The 26137-nt window shown below is 37.1% G+C and overlaps 2 protein-coding genes across 4 annotated transcripts in view; both read left to right on the top strand.

Moving 5' to 3' along the window:
• Positions 1 to 21651, top strand: part of ANXA7 (annexin A7) — a 25269-nt gene extending 3618 nt beyond the window's left edge. The window contains exons 3-14 of one of the 3 annotated variants that reach the window (XM_014557563.2): positions 1511 to 1715; positions 2275 to 2376; positions 2987 to 3051; positions 3769 to 3834; positions 7384 to 7468; positions 7687 to 7781; positions 10297 to 10410; positions 10648 to 10818; positions 12824 to 12994; positions 13074 to 13149; positions 14236 to 14348; positions 17299 to 21651. In XM_014557563.2, the coding sequence (XP_014413049.2) occupies positions 1511 to 1715; positions 2275 to 2376; positions 2987 to 3051; positions 3769 to 3834; positions 7384 to 7468; positions 7687 to 7781; positions 10297 to 10410; positions 10648 to 10818; positions 12824 to 12994; positions 13074 to 13149; positions 14236 to 14348; positions 17299 to 17421 (1386 nt within the window). In that variant the 3' untranslated portion in view covers positions 17422 to 21651. The remainder of the gene's footprint in view (positions 1 to 1510; positions 1716 to 2274; positions 2377 to 2986; positions 3052 to 3768; positions 3835 to 7383; positions 7469 to 7686; positions 7782 to 10296; positions 10411 to 10647; positions 10819 to 12823; positions 12995 to 13073; positions 13150 to 14235; positions 14349 to 17298) is intronic. The other 2 variants (XM_032470329.1, XM_032470330.1) reach the window with 2 other exon arrangements.
• Positions 21652 to 22148: 497 nt separating this feature from the next.
• The window catches only part of CFAP70 (cilia and flagella associated protein 70), a 71631-nt gene continuing 67642 nt past the window's right edge, over positions 22149 to 26137 (top strand). Inside the window, exons 1-4 of the mRNA XM_032469862.1 lie at positions 22149 to 22190; positions 22339 to 22389; positions 23738 to 23838; positions 24802 to 24988. Of these exons, the coding sequence (XP_032325753.1) occupies positions 23776 to 23838; positions 24802 to 24988 (250 nt within the window). The 5' untranslated portion in view covers positions 22149 to 22190; positions 22339 to 22389; positions 23738 to 23775. The remainder of the gene's footprint in view (positions 22191 to 22338; positions 22390 to 23737; positions 23839 to 24801; positions 24989 to 26137) is intronic.

Consider the following 26137-nt stretch of genomic DNA (forward strand, 5'->3'; position numbering starts at 1 on the left):
GGCCATGGAGGGAGGCCCACCCAGTGTTGCTAGATACTCCGTTTCTTCAAGTAAACCCAAAAATCTGGATTTTATGTGAAATTGCCTGCTTAAAAAAATTTTTTTTAATGTTAAATGCTGTATGAGCCAGTAAAACATGTATGTAAGCTAAATGTATCCTATGAGTCACTGGTTTTTAACCTTTGTGCTGGAAGGTTTAAAATAAATAAGAAGGGCTTGGCTCAGAGATAACAAATTGCAGTGGATTACAGGGCCCTGGATTTGTAGTTCTGAGACTTTCAGTGTTTGGAGTATGTTTTATACATGTGCTACCGTGTTCTGCCTTGTTGATGTCTATGCTATTCTGAGGACTAACCTCATTACTGAGGCCACAGTGAGAATTGTGAATTTCAATTTTATGCTCATATGTATATAAGGCTTCTGTCTAACTCTTTGAGACTAGAAAAAGGGGCCTATACAGATTAATGATAATGTGTGAATCCTTATTTAAAGTGAATATATAGCTCTCCTGTGTTTATCACAGGAGAGATGAGAATTATGAATATGTTCCTGGGTCCTATGTACTAATCTGAACTCTGGCAACCATTTCAGTCAATTTAGGCTAATTGCTGAAACTGACAACCCTAACATCCCAATGACTTAACAATTTAAAAACTCATTTCTTGCTTACTTCAGCCTCCTGGAATTCAGCGGTTGTGTGTGTGTTGGTGGGGTGGTGTTGTGAGGAGCTCAGAGGCTTTATTCTGTGTGATCTTGGAGGCTGTACCATTCTCTAATGCCTTATAATCCTCCAGTGGATCCTCTGCTTCCAGCTGGCAGATGAAGGAAAAGAGAGAGAAAGAGAGAGTGTAGAGGATTAGATAGGAAGTTATTAGGGGCCAGGCTGGAAGTGGTGTACATTACTTCTGTCCGCATTCATTTACCACATTCATACGGTCCTACTTACCTGTAAGGAGGTCCTGGGGAATGTAGTCTAGTTTTGTGGGCCGGGAAAAAGTGTAGTGAACATGTAACAATCTCTGCCATACTTAGACATCGTATGATTGGAACTGAGATCCAAAATGTCACACCCAATGTGTGACTCAGGTCACTTTTTTTTTTTCTGTTATGCCCAAGTCCAGGTATGTTGCAAGAATTCCTCTCCTTAGGGTAGAGAGGTGGATCTTTCTCATATTTCTAGGTGCTAGGAAAATAAAGGAACTAATGAGCTTTATTAGTTGTTCCTGAAACTTTGGGGTTTGGAAAAAGCCTCGTTCTCTATTTACTCCCAAATGGAGAAACAGACCCCTCTTGCCTGACACAGGTAGAATTACATTTAACCAAATTCTGACAAACAAGTGTCCTGACAAACTAGTATACTGATAAACTAGTATGAGATACCAGGATTTCTGATGGACTTTTTAATACATGAAAGAACAAGCTAGACCTTAACAGTTATTGATTTGTTCCTTTTTTTATATGGATTGTGTTTCTTAATCACATTCATTTGAAAGTTTTTCTGATTTTTCAGCCTGCAGGTCAGGAGTCGTCTTTTCCCCCTCCTGGTCAGTATCCTTACCCTAGTGGCTATCCTCCAATGGGAGGAGGGGCCTACCCCCCAGCACCAAGTAGTGGCTACCCAGGAGCAGGAGGCTACCCTGCCCCTGGAGGTTATCCAGTGCCTGGAGTCTATCCTGGTGCACCACAGCCAGGGGGAGCTCCATCCTACCCTGGAGGTGAGTCATGGGTCATGGGATTAGTGTATTCCTGCTTGTTTTGTATGAGGTCAGTTTCCCTTAGCCTACTTTCTACCTTAGACAGTAAAGACCTTGCTGGCAAGATTGAGGGATAAAGATTCTCTGAGGACATGAAAGCTGGGAGCAGTCTCCAAAATTCTGTTGTGTAGGGAATTAGAATAAATGGTAATAAAAGACCAATATATAACAGTTTGCTTGATTATTTGTAATCTTAAGAACTGATTAAGACATTTCAATTAGCATGATTGTGACCTTTAGGACACAGGTTAAAAAAACAGCAAAGCTTAGCACTTTTGTACTGTAAGTTATTTAGGCAGACAAATGAAGTAAACATTTTTATATTTATTTTTTAATGGGGAAGGAGTTGGTAAGAAGTTGAATTTAGACCAAAAGGGACTGCTGTTATAGCATTAATAGTATGTATTTTTTTCCAGTGGTTTTTTTTTTCCCCATTGTTAATAGGAGATATTTTTCTAAAGTTTTCTCTTCAATCATGAGAAATGTCATTATGTTTTATTTTTTTCTCTGGTTTCTCCAGGCCAAGGGTTTGGAGCCCCACCAGGTGGAGCAGGCTTTTCTGGCTATCCGCAGCCACCCTCACAGTCTTATGGTGGTGGCCCAGCACAGGTCCCACTACCTGGTAGGTACCAGCTGTCTGGAGAAAAACAATAGCATGATATTTTGAATTTTTCAGTTGCCATTGAGAGAACTTAGTTTATGTTTGAGATTGTCTTATACTAAATGCTTTTATAAATAATTTTAATTACTATATGTTTTCACGAAATGTATTCATTTGATGGAAAAGTTTAGTCAGTAAGATGGAAAGATGGACCCACTTTTTCATTTAAAGAAAAATTATCTGTCCCAAAACCAAAAAAACAAAACCTTCAGGACCTTCTCTACTCACTCCTATAACACAAGTGAAACAGCTCCCAGAACTATGTCTTGTCATCCTTTCCAGATGGAATCAGAATTTAATCTGGTTAAAGTGTTTGTTCTATTTTTAAAATACTGTTTTTTAAGAAATTATGTAGGACATGGAATATTTTAAAAGATTCTCATGACCAAAGTTGGTTTTTGATTTAGTAAATTACAATATTTAAAAATTATCCTAGTGAATACTGTAGTGTGAATGTTCTCATGTTTCCATATTCATAATAAATCAGCACTGTTTTGAAACATGAAATCATTTAGTCATTTGCTGTTTTTGTTTTTTTTTGTTTTTTTGTTTTTGTTTTTTTGATGTGTAGGTGGTTTTCCTGGAGGACCAATACCTTCCCAGTATCCTGGAGGACAAACTCCTTATTTTAGTCAGGTATTTTTTGCTCTTACCTTTTAAACTTAGTCTGAAGCAGGAGCGTATAGCTCAGTGGTAGTGTGGGCTTAGCATGCACAAGGTTCTGGGTTCAATCCCCAGTACCTCCATTAAAAAAATAATTAAGTAAATAAACCTAATATCTCCCCCACCAAAAAAAACCCAAAACCAAATTAAACTTAGTCTGAGTAACTGGATAATGCCAAAGAAGGCCACCACTCCTTCGCTGACATTAGAGGTTTCCATGAAGCAGGGGAGATGGTCTATACAGTCACTTAAGACTTTATTTATTGATTTTCTTTTAAAGAGACTTTTTTTTTTTTAATTATCTTTCATTTTAGGGCACTTCATGTTTCTTGTTTCCTTTTAGACAGAGGTGCTGGGGATTGAACCCAGGACCTTGTGCATGCTGAGCTGTACCCTCCCCACTTAAGACTTTAATTGTTGCTTCTCGTAGACTCTTTGCTCTCTTTGGTCCAGCTGCTGTAAGTAATGTCTTCATGACTTTGCTATGACAAGTATGGGTCCCTTCTCGCAGGTGCCAGTACTCAGACTCTTCTTCATAGAGATTCCCTTGGGCTCTGACACTGGTTTTAGTCCTTTTTCCCCCTCCCTCGTTGGCAGTTATAATTATAAACTCAGGTGACTGGGTGATTGATATTTCTGGTGTGGTTTGTTTTCCATTTTGACCTTTATAACTTTCCACTCTTCTTTCAGATCAGTACAGAATCCTTTCCTTCCTATCCTGTTTTCTCTCCTGTTTCTTTGGATTATAGCAGTGAAGTGAGTAAGATTCTTCTAATGTTCACTAATCACAAATGTGCCTTCATTTGTTTCTAATTTCTGGTGTATTTGTCTCTGATCACTTCCTTGAGGGCTCAACTGTATCTGCTTTATCTTTATGTCCCTATAGCACTTGACAGGGCTTTAAACATAGCAGCCAATTAATGTCTGTTAAGTTGATTTTTCAGTAGTTTCAGAAGGCCTCCCATATGTCAGATCTTTGCCCCATCTCAGTATAGCTCATTTTAATAGTAAGTTTTATTTAATTGACTTGTTAATTCTTTTATATTCTATGCAAGTTACTAGGAACATAAGCAGTTTTCTGTTTACCTTATCTTGATTTTCTCATTTCCGTACTGTCTATTCATTAAGATCTAGCATATGGAAATTTTTTTTAGGCTGGGTTGGGAAAGGGATTACAGTATTGGAAAAGAAACACTTTAGCCATTTTCTGACTTCCTTTCCTGATTTGAGGAATTTGAGCCCCAGAGAGATTAAGAAACTTGTCCAGGGCTACACAGCTAGTAAAAGATAAAGCTGAGACTAGATCCTCACTCTTCTGCCTCCTGGGCCAGCGGTGTCTCTGTTATACAGTGTTACTTTGCTGATACAGTAAATGATATTCCTCCAAAGCACATAGTAAATTGCTTTTAGTCCTTTTTTTTTATTGTTGAAGTAGATTGTTAGTCATATTATTGTTAGATTATTTTAATAATTTGTTATAAGAATTTTGATTTTATTTTAGTTTAAGCATGCATATAATTCTGGAGACATGATTTTATGACTGAATATAAAAGATTTTTAAACATAAAAATATAAAACACACATACATATGCAACTTGTCTTGTGTAACAGTTACCACCTGAAGAGAGAACTAAAACCAGCAAGTTAACAGCAGTAGATTTTGAAAGAGCTTTTAGATGGGTGTGGAATAGACTACCTTGTGAGGGGTGAGCACCCTGTCACTGAAAATCCCCTGGTAAAGGTTGATGATGTGTATGTGTAGGAAGATGTAAAGAAAATTTTTGTCTTGGTTGGGCTATTGGGCGGAGTGACCTCTCCTGATTAACCCAATTGTATGTCTATGGCAGTGTTCCAGCAGGAAGATTGGACTCAAATGAGTGTCAAATGGTTGGACTTTTGATGGCAGATAGTATGGACTTTGCTATGCTGAGAAATCTCCCTAGTTAGGGAGTTTTGACCTTAAGAACATGGACCCTGATTTCTTTGAATTCTTTGTAATGCCTGGAAAATCATAATATTCTTGATGAAGATTCACGTCAAACTTAGACTTTGAACAAAGAATGAAACAGAACCATTTCCCCCTCCAGTTCAAAAATGGAATAGGTTTTTTGTTTGTTATTTGTTTTTAGAAGGAAGACAATTTCAGAAAATGAGAGTCAACAAACAGTACATGGTGAGGGTTAGTTTGTTTTATTGTCTACTTCAGTGTATTATAAACAAAGGCTTCTACCCTGCCTAGGATTTAGTGACAGTGGTTACGTCAAAGGAAACTTTTATAGTTTTTTGATACATTAAGGCTGATATAAAGGCAACGTGCTGAAAAAAATTTCTACTTGAATATTTGCTACAAGAGAATAATTTTAGTTTTTCCTTTAAAACAACTATAAAAATATTTATTGCCAGTTCTTTGCTTCCATTCCCATTCCTGGCTTAGAAACTAGTAAAGAATGTTTGTTAGGGCTTACTGGTAAAAGAAAATGTTGGTGTAAGAGTATAGATGAGTGGGAGGAACCATTGACCATAAAAATGTTTGCTGAAAGGTGGTCTGGTCCCCTTCTCCCCAGTTACTTTGCTCCAACAGGTGCTGGCATATTGCTGTAGTCAATTGGTGTAAGTGTAAATGCAGTTTCAGTTGCCTAAAAAGCAATTGAATCATTTTATATTTGATTGCATCTTTAAATGATATTTTAGAGATACTGTGTAAAATAAAATATATTAAGAATTTTTAAAAATGTGGTAGGGTATCATCTTGCTTCATCCCATCTCTCTTAAGCCCTGATTTGAATATTTTAAGAAAACTAATAAATCGTTTCATAGCTTTGTTATCTTCAATTTTTTAAACTAAATTTTGAAATAATTTCAGACTTATAAAAAAGTTGCAAAAATTGTATGTAGATTTCCTGTGTACATACATTTTACCGATTCTCCAAATGTTAACTTCTTACATAAACACAAAACAGGGATCAAAAGCAGGAAATAACATTGTTATAATACTATTACCCAACCTGTAGACCTTATTCAGATTTCATTAGTTGTCCCAGTAATGTCCTTCTGGTTCAGGATCAAATCCAGGATGAAACATTGTATTTCATCCTCATGTCTCATGTCTTTCCTTTAATATGAAGTAATGAAGTAATTCTTTAGTCTTTGTTGTTCATAACCTTGACACTTTTGAAGGGTACTTACCAGTTATTTTGTAGAATATTCCTTATTATTCCTTGGGTTTGTCTCATATGTCCTCCTGATTAAATTTATGTTATGCCATTTTGGCAGGAACACCACAGAAATGATGTTGAGTCCCCAGTGCATCCTGTCAGGAGGCACTTATTGTTGACTTGTTCCATTACTGGTGGCAGTTGGGTTTGATCACATGTTTAAGATGACCTCTGCCAGGTTTTCCCCTGTAATGTTCCAAACTATGCAAATATCTTGGTTCTCATCTTACTTTTACCTGCTAATTTTCGCATCAATTGATGATTCTTGTCTGAAACAATTATTACTGTGGTGTTTGTCATATGGCAATTATAAATTTATAGATTTGTATTTTTAAAATATAATCCTTGTTTTGCTTTCTGGTTTATTTTCTTATAAAATCAGTGAAGAATATTGTAACTCTCAGAATTTACAGTCATCAGTTTCATTTTTATGATTTTTAAAATGTATAATAATCCAGACCCATAGAGAAAATGAAGAGATATTACCAAAATTATACTGCTTGTTTGAAACCTCACTTGGTAGCTTATGCTCTACTTCACTAAATCCATTATTGTACTCTTTAAATCAAACACTGCTACTCATCTCACACTATCCAGGGATCCATCTCTTTTTTCCCCTCCTATTCTATCAAGAAGGAAACCAAAGCATAGAAAGATTGTGACTAATTTCTTAAGCTTGACTATTTTGTCTTCTGAAAGTTTGGTGTCTAGCTAGCTATTGGCAGGAGGGGGAAAGGTCTTTCCTGCCTGTTCCTGAATGAGCCCTGAAAGTAAGTATCCTTGTCCTCAAACCCAAGCACTAGCTTCCTTGCCTAAGAGTGATGATTGGAGAAGTCTTAAGTTGTCTTCTTGTCAGCAGAGAATCCTGACTTGGATTTTTTAATTTTTTAAATTTGTGTTTGTTTTATTAAAGAAGTTGAACATTTTTTTTAATATTTTTTTCCAGTTTTATTGAGATATAACTGACATATTGTATTAGTTTTAGGTGTACACCATGTTGATTTGGTATATGTATGTATTGTGAAATGACTACCACAATAACTGACTTGGATTTTATGTTCTTTGTTCTTTACCTGCTGCTTTGACTCAGGGAAATCAAGGAACAATTCAACCAGCTGCCAGCTTTGATGCCATGAGAGATGCAGAAGTTCTTCGTAAAGCAATGAAGGGTTTTGGTAAGGAAAATATATTTTGATCTTATTTATAATAAGTTCAAGTGATTGAATATAAAGTAAAAATATGCTTTATGTCATAAACCAAGTTTATATTTCAGCCTGTGTGCACATACCTCAATTTAATCTGGCACCAGGCACCTTATAAGCATCTAAGAGATGTCCTCAAGGAACACCCCACATGGACTTCATCCTTACTTAAACATGTATGGTTCTTCCAGGGACAGACGAGCAGGCAATTATAGACGTTGTAGCCAACCGTTCCAATGATCAAAGGCAGAAAATTAAAGCAGCTTTTAAGACCATGTATGGCAAGGTATGTTTTTGGTTTTTTTTCTATTTTGGCATGAGCAGGAATAATGGTCTGTAGACCTCCCCCATTTATGTCAGGATGGATGCTATATTTTTATTAGTACTGTTGAGTATAGAGAAGAGACAGCTAAACTTCAGAAACCCCAGGAGAGGTGTAGTCAATATTTATTTCTCTTGAAAACCTTTCCAGTTTTGGATCTCATAGTCATACCCATCTACTATGTCTGGTAGGTGATAGATGTTCAGAAGAAAGTGGATTATGACCAGAGTCATGATCAGTAGCTTGATTCTCACTCTTCTCCCTGCAGTGGGATTTAAGGATTTCTTTTAAGCCCTTGCTTGTTCTTGGTCCTTGGCATCATCTCCAGTCCTCTCTCTCTCCCTCTAAACATATTCTGTATTATGCTTGTATGGAACTTCTTACCATTCCCCACACACATTCCATGGTTTGTATATGTTGCTTTCTTGTCCTAGAATACCTTTTCCTCTTTTTCTGCATGGCAAACTAATTCTCCAGGATTTGGCTTAATTAAGCTACTTTGTGAAGTTTCTCTCTCTGCTCCAGGCAGAATGTAGCTGCTTCTTTCACTAAAGTCCCACAGTACTTTGTAAAACCTCTGCTATAACTAATCTCACTGCCCACCCCGTAAAACTGTGAGCTTCCCTCAGGCAAACCATGTCATATTCATCACTTTGTATTTATAGCACTAAGTACAGTAACAATAGCAGATGGCCACTAAATAAATATTTCTTGAATGGATGATCAGTGACTAAACCCATTGAGATTCAGTGGCTGAACAGTTCCACTGCTTCTTAAATATAAAAGGGAAAACTGGGAGCATTGGTTTGCCATTTAGATAGGAATTCTAAACATTTCCTGACATCCTCTGGGTCCAGTTTACTTTTCTCAGAATGCAAGTAGAGGTCCATTGGCTCGTCCCACCTCATCTTTCTACTGTGCCTTTCCCTCTCTGCCCAACCCAATCCACTTCCTCAGTCTTAAGGCTGATTAAGCGACACAAACTAGATTCTCTTAGGGTTCAACAGCAGACTCGCTTCTCTCACAAAAGTATTTTCTATTATTATGAATTTCTTTAATTCATATATAGTCTGTGCTCTGCTGTCCTGAATTTTCTCATATATTGCTTTTGAATTAAAACTAATTCACAGTCAATTTTCCTTACCCACAGTCACCTTGTCTCTTGACTTATTATTAAAAATACCATTCCCCTAGCCTGCCATGGAATCTTCTTTGATTCCACATTCTCCTTTGTCAGTCAGTCAGTTATTACTGTTTCAGTGCCTACTGTATGCCCTGCACTGCTTTATCGTAGCAACTGGTTATTGACCACATCTTCTTGATCTAACCTGTAAAAGGGCTCTTTAAAAAATGTGCCTTGTGTCTCCTTTTTTCTTTCCACTTCCATTGTCATCACTCAAGTCCAAGCCTTTATTACTTCTTGCCTAAATATTCCAGTAGCCTAAATTTAATTTATAGCCTCCTTGTCATCATAATTCATACTGCCTGTTGTTGCTGTTTCAATGCTGTTTTCTTGCATAAAAGTTTCCAGTGGCTTCTCCCAGGATGCAGAGTCAAATCCACATTCTTTAGCTTGGTATTCAGGTAGTAATCCAAGCATATGGCTACAACTCTGTTTCACTAATCTATGGAGACATTACCCTCTAACAAAATTGGTCATCTTACTGTTCCATTGAACAGGCTTTCCTCAATCTTGCCTCTATGCTAGTGATTCTTAACCTTAAGAATCATAATCTCCTTTTGAACTTAAAAACACATGTAGAATCTCTGAATATTCATCCTTGACATCAGAGGTTTGTTTTTTTTTTTTTAAGAAAAATTCCACAGATGATTTTAATGCATATAGTCAAGGTTGGGAACCTCTTTTCTTGTTTGTGTTCTTCCTCCTTGCCTACAATACCTTTCTCCTTTCTCTTTGCCTGCTCATTTTTACGTACTCTTCAAGATCTGGACTAAAAGCTATCTCTGAGCTCTCTAGCCTACTTCAGCTTTTCCTGTTTCAACTTGTTTATGTGCTACTTACTCATCTGGTGCTGGAGTTCAAGCTGCCTTTTATTATCTTTTTTTTTTAGATGTTTATCTTATCTTTCCAAATAAGAATATGATAATGATTTCTACTTCCTCACAGAACAAGATGAGGAAGTATATACTAAGTAAATACTAAGTAAATTTGTTTATCATTTTGTTAATTTGAATTATTCTGTTTCATGTACCTCCTATTTTGTACCTGGTATAGTGGAGGAACTACAGTAAATTTATTGCTAGATGTTTATTGATAGAATGAATAAAACATATCTGCTTGAGTGTGATAAACTTAAGGTGTATATATTTACCTGTTTCTTACTGTGTAATATTGAGAATTGAAATTGAGGTTTTCATAAAGCAAGTCAATTCCATTTTTTTCGTATTTTCCTTAAAAAATTTAAGAAACAAAATTTGGAGAGCACAAGTACTTAAGTTTGTATTTGTAACTTAACAGGATTTAATCAAAGATCTTAAATCAGAGTTAAGTGGAAATATGGAAGAACTGATCCTTGCCCTGTTCATGCCACCTACATATTATGATGCCTGGAGTTTACGGAATGCAATGAAGGTACTGTATGACATTTACTGTGAGTAGTTTATCCTATTCAAGTGTAAAACCCTATAAATTATGGTAGTTCTGAATTTACAGTGACAGCTAAATCAATACATCATTTTATATTATCTGAAAATACAGAGTTTTTCAGATCTGGAAGCCAAAGAAATATTTGATGTAACAGTAAGATTTAATTACTTTCAGAAATTTTATTTTTCTTTGTATAATTCTCTGTTTCTTCATTTCACATAGGGAGCAGGAACTCAGGAACGTGTATTGATTGAAATTTTGTGTACAAGGACAAATCAAGAAATCCAAGAAATTGTCAGATGTTATCAGTCAGAATTTGGACGAGACCTTGAAAAGGACATTAGATCAGATACTTCAGGGCATTTTGAACGTTTACTTGTATCCATGTGCCAGGTGAGTATAGCATAAATGTTTGTGTGTTGGTGGAGGGAACATTCTTTGCTGCCTTTTGCCAGTGGGCTCTTTTTATTCTTTTTAATATTTAGCCCCCTTGGGATCTTGCCATCTTGAAGCGGCACAGAATCCACTCTACAGATTTCTTTGTAGTCACTATTGAAATTTATTTCTGCAGATCTGACTTTTGAAAGGAATCAGAAATTAACCTCTTTAAGGTTGTACAAAATCAGAAATCAATTTGAGGCTCTGTGTCATAGATTGGAGATGAATCTGTACTTTTAAGCTTGGCATTGTACTGCCAGTTAAGTTGGACTGGCACTGCAGGTCGGCCGTGGAAGACCTATCAGAGGAGCTGTGTGAGGAGAGCCAGAAATGCAAACAGTGTTGTAGGGCTCACAGTAATGCTGTGATTAGCACCTTCCTTATTCAGATTCCCAAGATGTGCTGGAAAAATGACAGAAAATTCTCCAAATAGGGTATTTGGAATGATACTATAAACACACTTAGAATGAGATGATGAGAGTATATTTGAGAGATGATACAAAAGACTAGCACACTGTTTCAGTATCAGGAGTTATTGGCTACCCTGCTAGTGCACAAGGTTGGACAGTCTTGAGGGTTCCAGATGTAGAGGAGAGGCTCTCCAGAGCAAAGAAGGCGGTTGCAGAAAAGACAGTGTGCCAAAGTGAGTGGGTATGGAAATGAGAAAAGAAAGCAAAAGGGTGGGAGGCCATTGAGTTTACCTACAACAGTAACAGCAGAAGAGTAGGTTAGCATGAAAAAAAGTCAGGAACAGAGATTTAATGCTAAAAATGATTATTAAGACTTTAACGAGGTGCTGAATGTCTCTTTACGCAGGAGTCAAGGCCCAGCTCTTTTACAAAGTAAAAGTAAAGGAGCCTCTTCCAGGGAGTGGCTTCCTAGGAAAGTGGGATTGTATTGTGTGTTTGAATCCAAAGGCAATAATCTGGGGAGGTTTTTCTGAGCACCTTTTCCTGTGCTGTATTCAGTAGCCTATTTAGAATATGCTTTTACGTATTCCTTGTGCCCAGTGCTCTTCGGAAGACAGTTTCTGATGTTCAAGGAACACCTCTCGGTTTTTTAGTTCAGACAGACACTATGACTCTAGAGCGCAGCCTTTCCTGTGTTGGGGTTTGTGTTTCTGTTTTTGAGAGAAACCAGCTACCCATCTAAGCTTTCCTCTTGTTCAGGCCCAGAGCTGCTTGTCTCCCTCTCTTCTTCCCTCCCTCCCATCCCAGGGAAGAGTTTGGTCTATAAATCAACACAGTCTAGCAGAACCTGAGTTATTTATCACTTCTTCTAAAAGCCCCACATGTCATTTTTATGTACACATTCATAATACTTACATAGTAAGATTACTCTTGGATGAAAGCAAGGAAGTTCCTGAAGCCTCCGTATTATATGCTCCCTCCCTGGACTTCAGTTCCCTGAGGGCGGGAGCCTTGTCTTTCTTGTGTCTCTATCATTTAGTACAGCCTGTTGGTTCTGCTCCTCTGGAGAACCCTGACTAATAGAGCCTGGTGCAGAGCATGTGCTCCATACCTTTCAATTGCATGAATGAAAACAGAGTGGAACTCAGTGTAGTGCATATTGGTCTTAAATCCCAACTAAGGAGAGCCATACTTTCTTCATTCAAGTGGTAGTTTATATCTCTAGAAGAGAGATTTTTGTGTGTGTGTATGTGTAATTTTTTATGGAAACCTTTTGTGGTTTAATTTAGCTCTCAAAGCCCTGAAAACCTCTCATTTTAGTTTAACCTCATTAAACCATGAATATATATTATAAAATCCAAAATTGGCAGAGTGATAAAGTACTTGTTACACTAGTATAGTTTCTTGGGGAATGAAAGATATGCATGAGAAACGTTATGCATTAATCTTTAGTAAGTTGTCCCTTTAAATCTAAAAGTGACTATATTGGAAAAAGTTTTTTAAATAAAACTTGCATCACTTTCTTCTAATTCCTGCTTCCTCTTTTGCAGGGAAATCGTGACGAGAACCAAAATGTTAACCACCAACTGGCTCAGGAAGATGCTCAGCGTCTGTATCAAGCCGGTGAGGGGAGATTAGGGACAGATGAGTCTTGCTTTAACATGATTCTTGCCACAAGAAGCTTTCCTCAGCTGAAAGCTACCATGGAGGCTTATTCCAGGGTATGAGCTTTTCTTTTGAAGATTCGGGTTTTGTTTTAAAGTGTGAGAATATTTTAACCCCTATATTCTTTGTTTGCAGATGGCTAATCGAGATTTGTTAAGCAGTGTTGGCCGTGAGTTTTCTGGAAACGTTGAAAGTGGTTTGAAGACCATCTGTAAGATACTTTTGTGTTTTGCTTTGTTTGGTTTGTAAATGAGCGAGGCTTTGAATATTTGTTCCCATGAAGTGGTGATTATTAATATAGACTCCCTGAAATCTGCTTAGGCAGAGGCTGAGCTAATCCTGTGTTTTTATATGTGATTCCCTATGAGTGGTTGGTGGTGTGATCAAATAGGGTTGTTTTGGGATTATTTAGTCTTTATTCTCTGTCTCCTTTCTTGAGGACTGTGCAAAAATAGACAATAGATTGAAGCATTTCCAGTAAGGTGACTGGGAATGCCCCAGGAGACTCTGGAGCACCACCACACAAAGGGTCATTTTGAGCTCCCCAGACACCTTTCAAGTACTCAGCCCAGTGAGACCCTTTTCCCTTTTGAAACTAAAAATCCAATTTTTGGTGTCTTAACATTCAGATGCTTAATGAAGTGAAAATTTCATTCTCAAGGAGAATATAAGACTAAAGAGAGTATTAGTAACATATTGGTAATAGCAGTTAAATGTCTGAGAAATACTACCATAGTAATTGTAGCTAACATAATAATGAACACCTGGTACATCTTTACCACCTGCAGGAGGAGACTTTAGTAAATCAGTTTTCCTAAGAGAAAACATGTCAGATTTCTTTTTATCATTCTCAAGTCTTTGCTTGGATCTGTGTTTTCTTTTTTATTTTGGAGTCTGTCTCACATCCATCTCTCAGCCAAATGATGTATTTAACTCTTAGAATTCAGATTTCAGCCATTATTCCTTTCAGTAAGAGATTATCAGGGCACAGTTGCCACAGGATTTTCTCACTTTACAGAGGAAAATGTTAAGACTCTGTGTGACTGATCTATGGAGAGAAAATGGGGTTTATTAGCCAGAGGGAATCTTCTAGTATTGAAGGTAGCCTGTCTGATGCAGCTAGAAAGACAGATGGATGCTGAGAAAAATCAAGAGGAGAACATCCGCACCTCACGTCAGATTTTGGGGATGATTACATAGAACCCGATCGGAGGCAGCTGGAAGTGACGGGTGAAGCTGGTAGGTGGACCCCTTTGTCCCGTTCCGGCCCTGTGTCTGAAGCGTGTCTCCCTTGCAGTGCAGTGTGCCCTGAACCGCCCTGCCTTCTTTGCTGAGAGGCTCTACTATTCAATGAAAGGTGCCGGCACAGATGACTCCACCCTGGTCAGAATTGTGGTCACTCGAAGTGAGGTGAGGCTTTTTCTCTTTGCCTGATACTACTTGATTTTGAATGTAGGGTTTTTTCCTTAGCTCTTTTTTATTTTATTTTTTTGGTGGGAGAGGTAATTAGGTCTATTTATTTATTTATTTTTAGAGGAGGTGCCAGGGCCTCGTGTATGCTAAGCATGAGCCCTACCACTGGAGCTATCCCCTCCATTTTTTTTTTTGGTGTGGGGCTGGTAATTAGGTTCATTTATTCATTTTGATGGAGGTACTGGGGATTGAACCCAGGACCTTGTGCATGCTAAGCAGGCACTCTACCACTGAGCTATTACCCTCCCCTGATTTTTTTTCTTAGAAATATTAAAAAAATTTTTTTCCTCCAGCTTTATTGAGATATAATTGACATACAGCGCTGTATAAGTTTAAGGTATACAGCATCATGATTTGACTTAAATACCTCATGAGGTTATTATAATAATTTTAGTGAACATCCATCATCTCTTATAGGTACAAAATTAAAGAAATAGGAAAAAAATTGTTTTCCTTGTGATGAGAACTCTTAGGATTTACTCTTTAACAACTTTTATATATAACATACAGCAGTGTTTTATTTATCATGTTGTATGTACATGACATCCCTGGTACTTATTTATCTTACAGTTGGAAGTTTATACCTTTTGATTACTTTTCTCTAATATTCCCTCCCCCACCCACTACCTCTGGTAACCACAAATCTGATCTTTTTTTTGTATGAGTTTATTTGTTTTTGAAGTATAATTGACCTACAACACTATGTTAGTTTCTGTCACACACATAGTGATTCAATATTTCTATACATTTCAAAACGATCCCCATGGTAAGTCTAGTTATGAGGTCATCATGCAAAGATACTACGGAGTTACTGACTCTTCCCTACACTGTACATTTCATACCCATGACTCACTGATTTTGCAACTGGAAGTTTGTACCTCTTCATCTCCCTGACCTATTTCCTCCCGCACCTCCTCCCTCCCCTCTGGCAATTAGCTGTTTGTTCTCTGTCTGTAACTCTGTTTCTGTTTTGTTATGTTTGTTAATTTGTTTTGTTTTGTTTAGATTCCATGTATAAGTGAAACCATACAGTATTTGTCTTTCTCTATCTAACTTAGAATGTTGATTTCTTAAACATTCCTCAGTTGGTTGTCAGACTGACGTTAAGAAAAAGCTCTCTTTCTCACTGCTGGTAGAGGTTGTATAAAGCGCAGTGTTCACTTTCCTCATGCTGTGAGAGAGGCTTGCTTTAGTTAAACAGACCACTGTTCTTTAATGATCCCAATGCCAAGAGATTTTCCTACTTGAGAAGGTCTTCAGAGAACACTGGTTTATGACAAGTTGTAAGATGTTTATCTTTTGGTTTTCATTTTGCTTATGTAAAAAACTATGTGAAAGACTTACGCAAATTAATCCTATTGGACTTAAAAACTCTTGAAATTAGCATACACTGTTAATTATAAAATAATTTAAAAAATTTTATCTTTATCTTTTTCTCTAAATGTAGCCTCAAATGTATTCCTTTCTTAGACTTTGTATATTTTTTTGTGGATGTTTTAAAAGTACTTTTAGCGATATGATGTCCATGATGTAAAAAGATAAATCAAAATGCCTTGGGCTGCAGGGCATCACCCCTTCCCCAGCCTCGCTAGCCTGCTTCCTGGTGGCCCCGTAGCCCCACAACTACACCCTAGTATTTACCAGTGGACCTTTTTTTTTTTTTTAAATTGAAAGAAAACATATGCTACTAAATTATACTAATGAAGGTAAATCATTTTTTAAAAGACAACCATAATACAATGTATGGGAAAAAATTCTTGTGTATTTGTTTTTAGATCTACATTTTCTAACCACTCTCACTCTCTTTTTTTAAAATTATAGTAAAATATACATAACACAAAATTACCTTTTCAATCATTTTTAAGGGTGCAGTTCAGTGACATTAAGTATATTCACATTTTTGTGCAACCATCACCACTGAAACTTTTTCACCTTGTAAAATTGAAAATCCACACTCGTTAAACAATAATTCACTATTCTACTTGCTCCCCAATCCCCAGCAATCACTATTTTACTTTCTGTCCTATGTGTTTGACTACTCCAGCTACCTGATATAAGTGGAATCATACAGTATTTGTCCTTTTAATGTCTTGAGAGTTCATACACGTGGTAACATGCATCAGAATTTCCTCCCTTTCTCAGGTTGAGTAATATTCCATTGTATATCTACACTACCTTTTGTTTATTGATTTATCTGTCAGTGGACACTTGGGTTGCTTCTACCTTTTGACTGTTGTGAATAATGCTGCTACGAACATGGGTGTACAAATATTTGAGTCCCTGCTTTCACTTTTGTGTATATATCCAGAAGTGGAATTTGCTGTATCATATGGCAATTCTATTTTATTTTATTCTTTTGAGGAATCACCATACTACTTTCCAGCAGCTGCACCATTTTACATTCTTACCAGCAAGGCACAGCACTTGTTAATTTCTGTGTTTTTGATATTTGTCATCCTATGAAATTGGTGTTTTTGTTTGTTTTTTTCTGGTGGAGGGACGTAACTAGGTTTATTTATTTATTCTTAGAGGAGGTATTGGGGATTGAACCCAGGACCTCATGCATGCTAAGCATGCGCTCTACCACTTGAGCTATACCTGCCCCTGAAATTGGTTTTTAAATGACTAATATATTTGGAATAATAGATGAAACTAGTTCACCCTTAGCCAATATCTTTACACAGCAGTGAATCATTCATTAGGTGACACTAGTACTGGTAATTTAATGCTAGCTATAAAATGCCAGTCATTTGGTGTTTTTCCCCTCTGCTTTGATTATAATTAGGATCTCTTCACTGTTAAAACATAATTCTAATAAATTAATAAATAAGTTTTCTTTTGACAGCTTTTTTTTTCTAATGTCAAAAATATCATCTCTTGCATGCAGATTGATCTCGTACAGATAAAACAGATATTCAGTCAGATGTATCAGAAGACCCTGGGCATGATGATTGCAAGTGACACAAGTGGAGATTACCGAAAGCTTCTTCTGGCCATCGTGGGCCAGTAGGAGAAATTTTTTTTAAACAAATGAAGCTATTCAAAGCTTATCCTTCAAAGCAATGACTGACCTGCATGCAGCAACACCAGCCACCTAAACAAAAGAGCTTTTCCTAAGGACTGTGTCAGGGTATTGTGCTTGGTTTGCACATGGGGTTATTGCCTTAATTCCAGTGTTTTCTTTTTCTCTTTATATACAATCAAGTAAAGCCATATCACAATGATACCGTAATAATGCACTGTTTGTAAAGCATAATTCTCACTGCTCTTATTCTAAATAGGATACCAAATTGAATAAAATCACAACAGTCTCTAATTCTGTGCAATCATATTGAATAAAAAAGTTCAATATTGAATAAATTTGAATAGATAATACTGAGTTAAAAAGAAAAACTCTGCCTTCCACTGGACAGTTATAGTTGGTTGTATGTCAAGACTGTATTACTCTTTTAAAAAATTCAGCTCTTTTGACCTAGGAGAGTAATTTGCATCTTATTTTACATAAATTTGTATTCTATTTCATAAATACTAAATTTCCCACATAGAAAATAGATTAGTATTGCCTGGAGCAACTTTTCAAAAAAAGAATTATATGTTTATATGCATAAAATACATAGCCTACTTTTATGTCTCCTAAAGCTCACTACAGATTTTTATTGACCCTTGATTTAAAAAAAAATTTATAAAAGACTTTAATTTCAGTTGCAATTTAATCATGATTGAAGAAAGTGAAGCTTGACACATAAAATGTGCTCAATTAATGAATGAATGAGGCTTAAAGTATTTCCCTGGGAGATTGAACACTAGCTCTTTGGAGAAGTATTTTGGGAGCTCAGTTAGTGGTACAGCAGAGTGATTTCAAACCTGGTTTTATTCCTAGTACTGAGGAATTACTTAAGTATGTTGAGCATTACAATAGGTAGTCAGGGAAAATAAAAAGGAAGAAGGTTTGTAATCTAGTGAGGGTTCTAAACAAAACTTAGGATATAAGGAAGTTGTAAATGTTGGGTTATAAATTCTGCTGAGGATAATAACCCTATCTGTTCTTAGTGTTGAGCTCTCTGGCACAAAGCAGGTATTTAATATAGATGTGGTGAATGACTGTACTAAATAAAAATTGAGAAGAATTATAAGTATCAATTATAATATGATGAACATTTGTTTAAGTACCAAGGTATATACATACAAGGTGGTATAAAATACAGCCTTACTCTTACAGAGGCAGACCTACGTACAATAGTGAGGCAAAAGCAAGATACATAGGTAGAAGGATGATGGGCTAAGGTAGATGTAATTTTAAAAAGTTTCATTGAAAAAGTTCAGTTTTGATAAAGGTTTTGAATAAGTAACAATGAAGGGATGTAAAGTAAAGAAAAAAAACTAGTGATTGGGAGGTACTAAATGTAAAGCTGAGAGAGGTTTAAGTTATTAAGGAAAGAAAAGATAGGAGCAATGTATTTTTAAGCTTTTTAAAAACTGAGATATAATTCATATATCATAAAATTCAGTGGTTTTTAGAATATTCATATATTTGTGCAACAATCACCAAAATCAATTTTTGAACATTTTCATCACCCCAAAAGAAAACTTACACACATTATCAGTAACTTCTTTTCCCTCCTTCCCAGCCCCTGGCAATCACTAATCCACTTTCTGTCCAAATGGATTTGCCTACTTGGGGCTTTTCATATGAATGGAGTCATACAATGTGTGGCCCTTTTGTCTGGCTTCTATCAATTAGCATTCATTGTTTGGATGGACATGTGGATTGTTTCCCCCTTTTTATTTATGAATAATGCTGCTACGAACATTCATGTACAAGTTTTTGTGTAGACATGTTTTCAGTTCTCTCGGCTATAGTACTAGGAGTGGAATTGCTGGTACATACAGTATCTTTATGTTTACCTTTTTGAGGATGTGCCAAACTATCTTCCAAAGCAGATGTACCATTTTACAACCCTACCAGCAATGAATGAGTCTTCTATCCTACTGAGTGTGAAGTGGTATCTCATTGTGGTTTTGATTTGCATTTGCCTAATGACTAATGAGCATATCTTGAGCTCATTGGCCAGTTGGGTATCTTCTTTGGAAAAATGTCTATTCAAATACCCATTTTTAAATGAGCTATTCATCTTTTTATTGTTGAGTTGTAAGGGTTATTTATATATTCTGGTTAGAAGATCCTTATCGGATATGATTTTGTTTTGTATTCTTTTACGGAATGGTCAGTCAGGTTTGGCCACAAGAGAAGACACAGGAGAGGCTCAGGAAAGTAATTATGCTCAAACATCTTAGAGACAGAAGGCACTGCACACATAGGGCCAAATGGGAAAGGCACCAGGGTGGTCAGGAGGCAGAAGACAGGAGGCTGGGGGCCATACCTATATTGGTGTTTCTGAGGGAAAGGCAGTGTGGGTCAGGGTAAACAGTTTAGGATTGGCTAGTTGGAGTAATTTTGGTGGGCTTTGGACTATATGGGTGGTCTCCAGTTGCCTGGTTCCTAGCCCTGGGATTACTAAGGCAGAAGAATATTTTCCTCCTGGGGTTCAGGGCCAGATACAGGAGGTATGGCTCTGGATTGGTTAGCTGGCTTATCAAAACATGCTCTTAGCTTGGTCCTTTGCTATCTCTAAGAACCGGCTACCTGGGGAAGGGCAGTCTCTCCCTAGCCAGAAGGGTTTTTTAAGATGTAAAAACAACACAATGTGCAGAAAATTATATATACACACACACAATACAGATTTAGAAATATTTTCTCCCATTCTGTGGGTTCTTTTTACTTTCTTGATGGTGTCTTTTGATGCACAAAATTTAAATTCTGATGAAGTCCAATTCTCTTTTTTCTTTGGTTGCTTGTGCTTTTGGTATCATGTCTAAGAAACCACTGTCTAATGCAAGCTCATGACAATTTACCTCTATATTTTCTTCTAAGATTTTTAGAGTTTTAGTTCTTACATTTTGGTCTCCAACATTTTTAGTTAATACTCTTATATGGTGTGAGATAGGTGTCCAGCTTCTTTCTTTTGCATTTGGATATCCAGTTGACCCAGCATCATTTGTTGAAAAGACTATTCTCTTGCCATTGAATTGTCTTGACACTCTTGTCAAAAATCACCTGACCATGAATATAAAGTTTGGTCCGAGGACAGAGGGAATGAAAAGTGCACACCGAACTGAGGAGCTATCTTAAAACCAAAAAATAAGGCAGGTAGTTCCATACAATCCATGGAGCAGTTTATTATTGGGTAACTTACATATAGGGTGGACAGCAGCCCCTCTGCAGTACAGCAATTCTCCACGCTGTCAAGGGGCCACTGAGACAACTTTACGTCAAACTAGGGCATGAGGGTACGTATTCAGAGACAGGGCGTGCATTCCTAAGTCAAGACTGCATCTAATTTATGAGTAACTAGTCTTGTGGGCACCAGGAATACATCAGTGAAGGTCTTACCATAGTTTGAAGATTTACACAGCATATAGGCCACCTGGAACTAATGAACATTAAACAGTATCTATTAGCTACAAAGCTCTTGACAATAGAGAAGAGATTTACCACACAGTACAGTCCTAGGTAGGGTCAGTGGAAGGACAGGAGAAACTGAACAGGCCCAAAATGGCGTTAGTTATGCTAACAGTGAAACAAATTCTATATCTGAATTCTCTATTCTATTAATCTGTATGTCTATCCTTATGCTTTGATTACTTGGTAACTATAGCTTTATAATAAGTTAGAAATTGGGAAATTTGAATCCTTCAACTATAGTCTTTCTCAAGAATGTGTTGGCTATTTTGGGTCCCATGCATTTCTATATGAATGCAAAAAAAAAAAAAAGCCATGTTGATAGTGATTGCTTTGACTCTGTAGATCAATTTGAGTATAAGCAATACATTTGATTATATTATTGGATATTGTGAGAAATAAATGGGGAATAGAAACAGATTGGCTAATTAGGAACAAGTCTTTCAGAGTAATGAGAAAGGAGTTGTTGAAATAGTGCGCCATTTAGTGGAGGTCTCTGAAACCCAGACTAAGGAGTTTGAATTTTTTAGAGATTTTATACCTTTTTTTGCCTCCATAGTTCATTCATTTTGACTGCTTTGTAATACGCTATTTTGTGAATATATATCAGCATATTCATACACTCTTCGGTTGAGTTGTATCCAGGTTTTTGCTACTGTATTTTGCCATTCCAACTCTAATGTAGAATTTCAAATGTATTAAATTTTTGCATCACTTCAAGTCTGTTTATTGTATAAATATTAGCGCTACGGTTTTAGCATTATTAGCACTAGTAGCAGTACGGTTTTGCATTTTCATCAACAATATGAGAGAGCCAGTCTCCCTTTAAAAATACTGTCTTATCTGCATTTTTTACGGATAAAGATTTAAATGCCCGTTTTCAAAACCGTTTAATATAGGCCTTTATTTTATCTTTAAATACGTTTCCTTTTGGTTTCTCTCCTCCTGTTTATGGAGGGATACTGAAAGAAAGGGGTCGAGAAAGCAAAATCAAAAAGTAGAAAACGTACTTAGTCAAAACTTTCGCCAAGGTAAAGGGACATCTGCAGAAACACCAGAGATCCCAAGTACGCACGGGATGAGGCTCACAGTTTCCAGAGCGCACGCGCAGAAGCTCACCTCGCGCCCCTTTCTTGGTTCCCTCGCGGGCAATGTTATCGCGAGTCTTGGGATAAACTTGCGGTAATTCCGAAAACGAAGTTCTCGCGAGAGGGAATCGGTTCCTATAGTTGCAGGAGACGCGTCTGCGGCTGTCTCAGGTAAGACAGCTATCACTCCTTAGACAACAGTCCCTTCCACGTCTCTCAGGTAAGACAGCTATCACTCCTTAGAAAACAGTCCCTTCCACGTCTCACCACTCCCGCCCTCGGCGCCCACACCCCGTTACCTCAGTCTCTTCTCCCTCAGCTTCGGCCAGACTGAAACGCACGGACCTCATCCCTCCACCGCCGTACTCCGGTACAGACCTCCACGGCCCCGACCCCCCTAGGCTGGGACGACCCCGCCAAGCCCAGGCCTCCCACTTTGCGCCGACATCCCCCGAAGTAAGCGCAGACTGCGCACCTGTCCCCAGACCACCCCCAGTCACGTTGTCTCCTTCATCTAACCTGCAGTTTCTTGTGACTGACTGCCCTAACCATCACTTGTAACTAGCCAGATTCCTTGCACCAATTGTTCAACAAATACGCCTCTAACGCCACTTAGGGACAAGGCATGGTGCTAGGCACTCAGGGGCTGCAAAAATGTGACAGATTACTTGTTTTTAAGGGAATAGTTCAGCATTCAGGAAAAGTAGTGCATATTAATAACACCATTTGTGCGGTGCTTCATAGGTTAAGCAGTTTTACTGTTTTAGTGAATATTTTCAACAAATGTGAAATAGGCGTAAGTTATATTATCCATTTTATAGAAAGTGAAACTAAGGCTCAGAGATGTTAGGCATTTATCAGCCTAGTGAAGACCTAATTCATGTACTACTACTGAAAAGGAAAGAAGTAGAGTGATGCAGAAGGTCATTTCAAATGTAAAATTGATAAGAAAGTTGTTAGGGTCACTTAGGCCCTAAATGAACCTGGAGACGTAGTGTTGAACAAGTGATCTGAGACTTTAGGTAACGGAAAGTGAGGGAGTCGCTGGGGAGAGGCAGAATACTTATAAACCCTGGGAACGGCAAGATACCTCCTTTTTTGTTCCATCAGTCAGATGCACTTAGCGGGGTAAATCCTGAGTAAATGTTTGAAGCATTAAGTTCCACTTTGAATTGTTAGAAAACATGACTTTTTTTCCCCCCTTAACAGCTATACAGTTTATTTTTGAAATTGTATCCTTAGTGTTGTAAAATAATTTGAAAATATCTTTGACTAAATAAGACATATGTTAGGAATTTTTCCAGTGGACTAACTATTCTGTGTGGCTGCTGCTTTCCTGTTTTTAAAATATATTTTTCTAAAACCGAGAGATAAGTAACACTTGAGGGGAGATTTGCACATCAAAAAAAAAAAAAAAAGTAGCTACCAAAAAACATTGTGAAGAATGTGGGGGATGTGAGTTGGGGGTATGGCATTCCTATCCTCTGTCTTGCTATAATTTGTGCTTAATGGTTTAGTTACATATATAAGGATCTTATTAGCACTAACCAGTGAAATCACCCTTGTAACTAGCTCTGCCTACCTGGCAACAAAGGTTGGAAAGGGCACAAAACAATACTGGACTAGAACATTTCTCCCCTGGTATTGGTTATGATGTAATGTGAGTACTTGTGCAGCTATGTTATATGAGAGGACAGGTTCACTCATTATGTTCACAGAGATCAAAGAAGACCAGAGAGACTGCCTGAGAGTCGGTATGGAACAAGTGTCATCAACAGGCAGACCCGTGCAGATCACTGTGACAGATGGATATGACTTGGTAAAGTTATTTTTGAGAATCTAGGAAGTCCTTAGTTATTCATTTTTTGAAAATACTTTTGCCTTTGGGCTCAAGTCTCCCTGTCAGTCATCTAAGTGTGGCTTGGTGAGGATGTATAAGGAACATTAGCAGGAGGAATGGAGTTTAGCATCATTCTCTACCACCAAACCTGCTGGTTTTATAGCAATGGCACTTCCTTCTCAGTATTCCTTATTATTAGTCTATAATCAGCAAATCCTCTTACTGTGTGTGTAAAATACCTGGCAATTTGAATACTAAATTTAACAGGGGTGAAACAACTGGTTTTCATTTTCCTAGCAGCAGTTCCTTTCTCCAGAAGAGGATCTGAATTCCTCCAGAGTTTCTCTTGTGATTAATTTCACTTGCTGAATTTAAATAATAAAGCTACAATATAATATAACTGAAAATTTACAAGAAAAATGAAATAGTAAAATATTCATTCAATGCTATGAAATCAAAAGCTTATTCCAAAACAGGATGTAATAACTAATTTCTACTTTGTTTTAAAGGCTGTATATAAAAATATATATATAAATGTGTGTGCATTTACAGTAAAACGCTAGAAAATATATTCTAAAATGTTAATAGTGCTTCCATATTAAAGTGAGATTGCAAGTAATTTATTTTCCTATGTGCTTTCCTCACTTTTTCAAATGTTCCACAGCATGCTTTTATAATTATATAAATACAATAAATGTTATTTTTCAAAACTTCCAACTTGATAGCATTTAAATAGAATATTGCATTTAGCTACAACTAGATTTGTATAATGACTTCTACTTCTACTACATTTGTGATATAGCTTGTTAGGACAACATGGAAAATGTTTTTTAGTTCAAGTCAAAATGGATTGCCAGATATATAGGAAAATTCTGTATTTGAACTGTAAATTATGTATAATTATATAACATGCATAATTGTAAAGTATGTTTCTGTCAACAGAAGGGTTTTAAAGGAGATACTCCAGTTACCTTTATTCGTGCAGAATTCAATCAGGTGGTTCTGGGAGACTCTGCAAAAATTACTATTTCTCCAGAAGGAACTGCAAAATACAACTTCACTAGCAGTTTTGAGTTCAATCCTGAAGGAGGAATCACTTTAGAAGACCTCGCCCATAAACCTGTGTTCTGTAAGTCTTTGTGATTCTAAAAATGTTAATTATATGAATATGTTATAGGATATTCTGAGGTATGCAGTAGCTGTTGTTGGGACAGATGAACACACTTTACCTTTTTAATCTAGGAATAATGCAGTATACTTGGAGTCCTACCGGCTTCTGGCAGCTGTCCCCGTGCCCTACTAATTTTAATCCGTTTGTATCAAAGACCTTTTGACATATGCCTGAACTTTGCAGCCTTTGTCTCCTAAGCTGATTGGGACGCTTTTCCTTTCTATTCCTATGTATTTAGAGTTGCCAGATTAAGAAACAAACAAACAAGAACCCCCAAAAAGTGAAATTTGGGACATATTTATACTAAAAATTATTATTTGTTATCTGAAATTGAAGTTTAATTGGGCATCTTATATTTTACCTGGCAACCCTATCTGTACTTCTACATATTCACCAGACTGTATAGGTATTATTAATTTGCCTTCCTTGCTAGAAGAGGCAGTTTTTGAAATCAGGGTTGTATCTTATTTATTTCAGAATTTCTAGCACCTGGAAATATCTGCGACATAAAAAGGCTCAAAAGTGGTCATTGAATGAATGAATGGATAAATAGATGGATGGTTTCAGTATCCACACTTTCACAGTTTCTAACTACACAATATTATCTCTGAAATATTTTATTCCTATATCTGTATGCTGGTCTAAACCTTTTTTTGTTGTTGTTGTTGTAAACTATACTCTATTTTTTTTGTTGTTGTTATTTTTTTAGTGGCACATCTCCTGGAGTATCTGCCAAAAACCACAGATTGCAAGATCCCACACCCAGAGAGGTGGACCTGGCAATCTATACAGGATTCTAGAGCAGTGCTTTCTGAAACTTTTTCCGTAAGAGTCACCTGAGGCTCTGGGAGAAAATAGTCTTCAATCTTGGTGATCTCACCTCAGACTACCAAGTCCAAAATTGCCAGAGGAGGAGCTTAGGAATCTGTACCTTTGAACAAAAGTCTCAAGTGATTTCCTGGGAAATACTGCTCAAGAAATTGATTTTTAGCTCTGGCCTCGCTGGGAATCAGTCAGCCACAGAGGCACCATCTTTGCATTCTTTGACCACTCCCTACTACTTCTTTCTTCTTTGCTCTATGATTCTGTGTCACCCCAAATAAGAGG

Source organism: Camelus ferus, chromosome 29 (assembly GCF_009834535.1).
Source record: "Camelus ferus isolate YT-003-E chromosome 29, BCGSAC_Cfer_1.0, whole genome shotgun sequence".
Lineage (NCBI taxonomy): Eukaryota > Metazoa > Chordata > Mammalia > Artiodactyla > Camelidae > Camelus > Camelus ferus.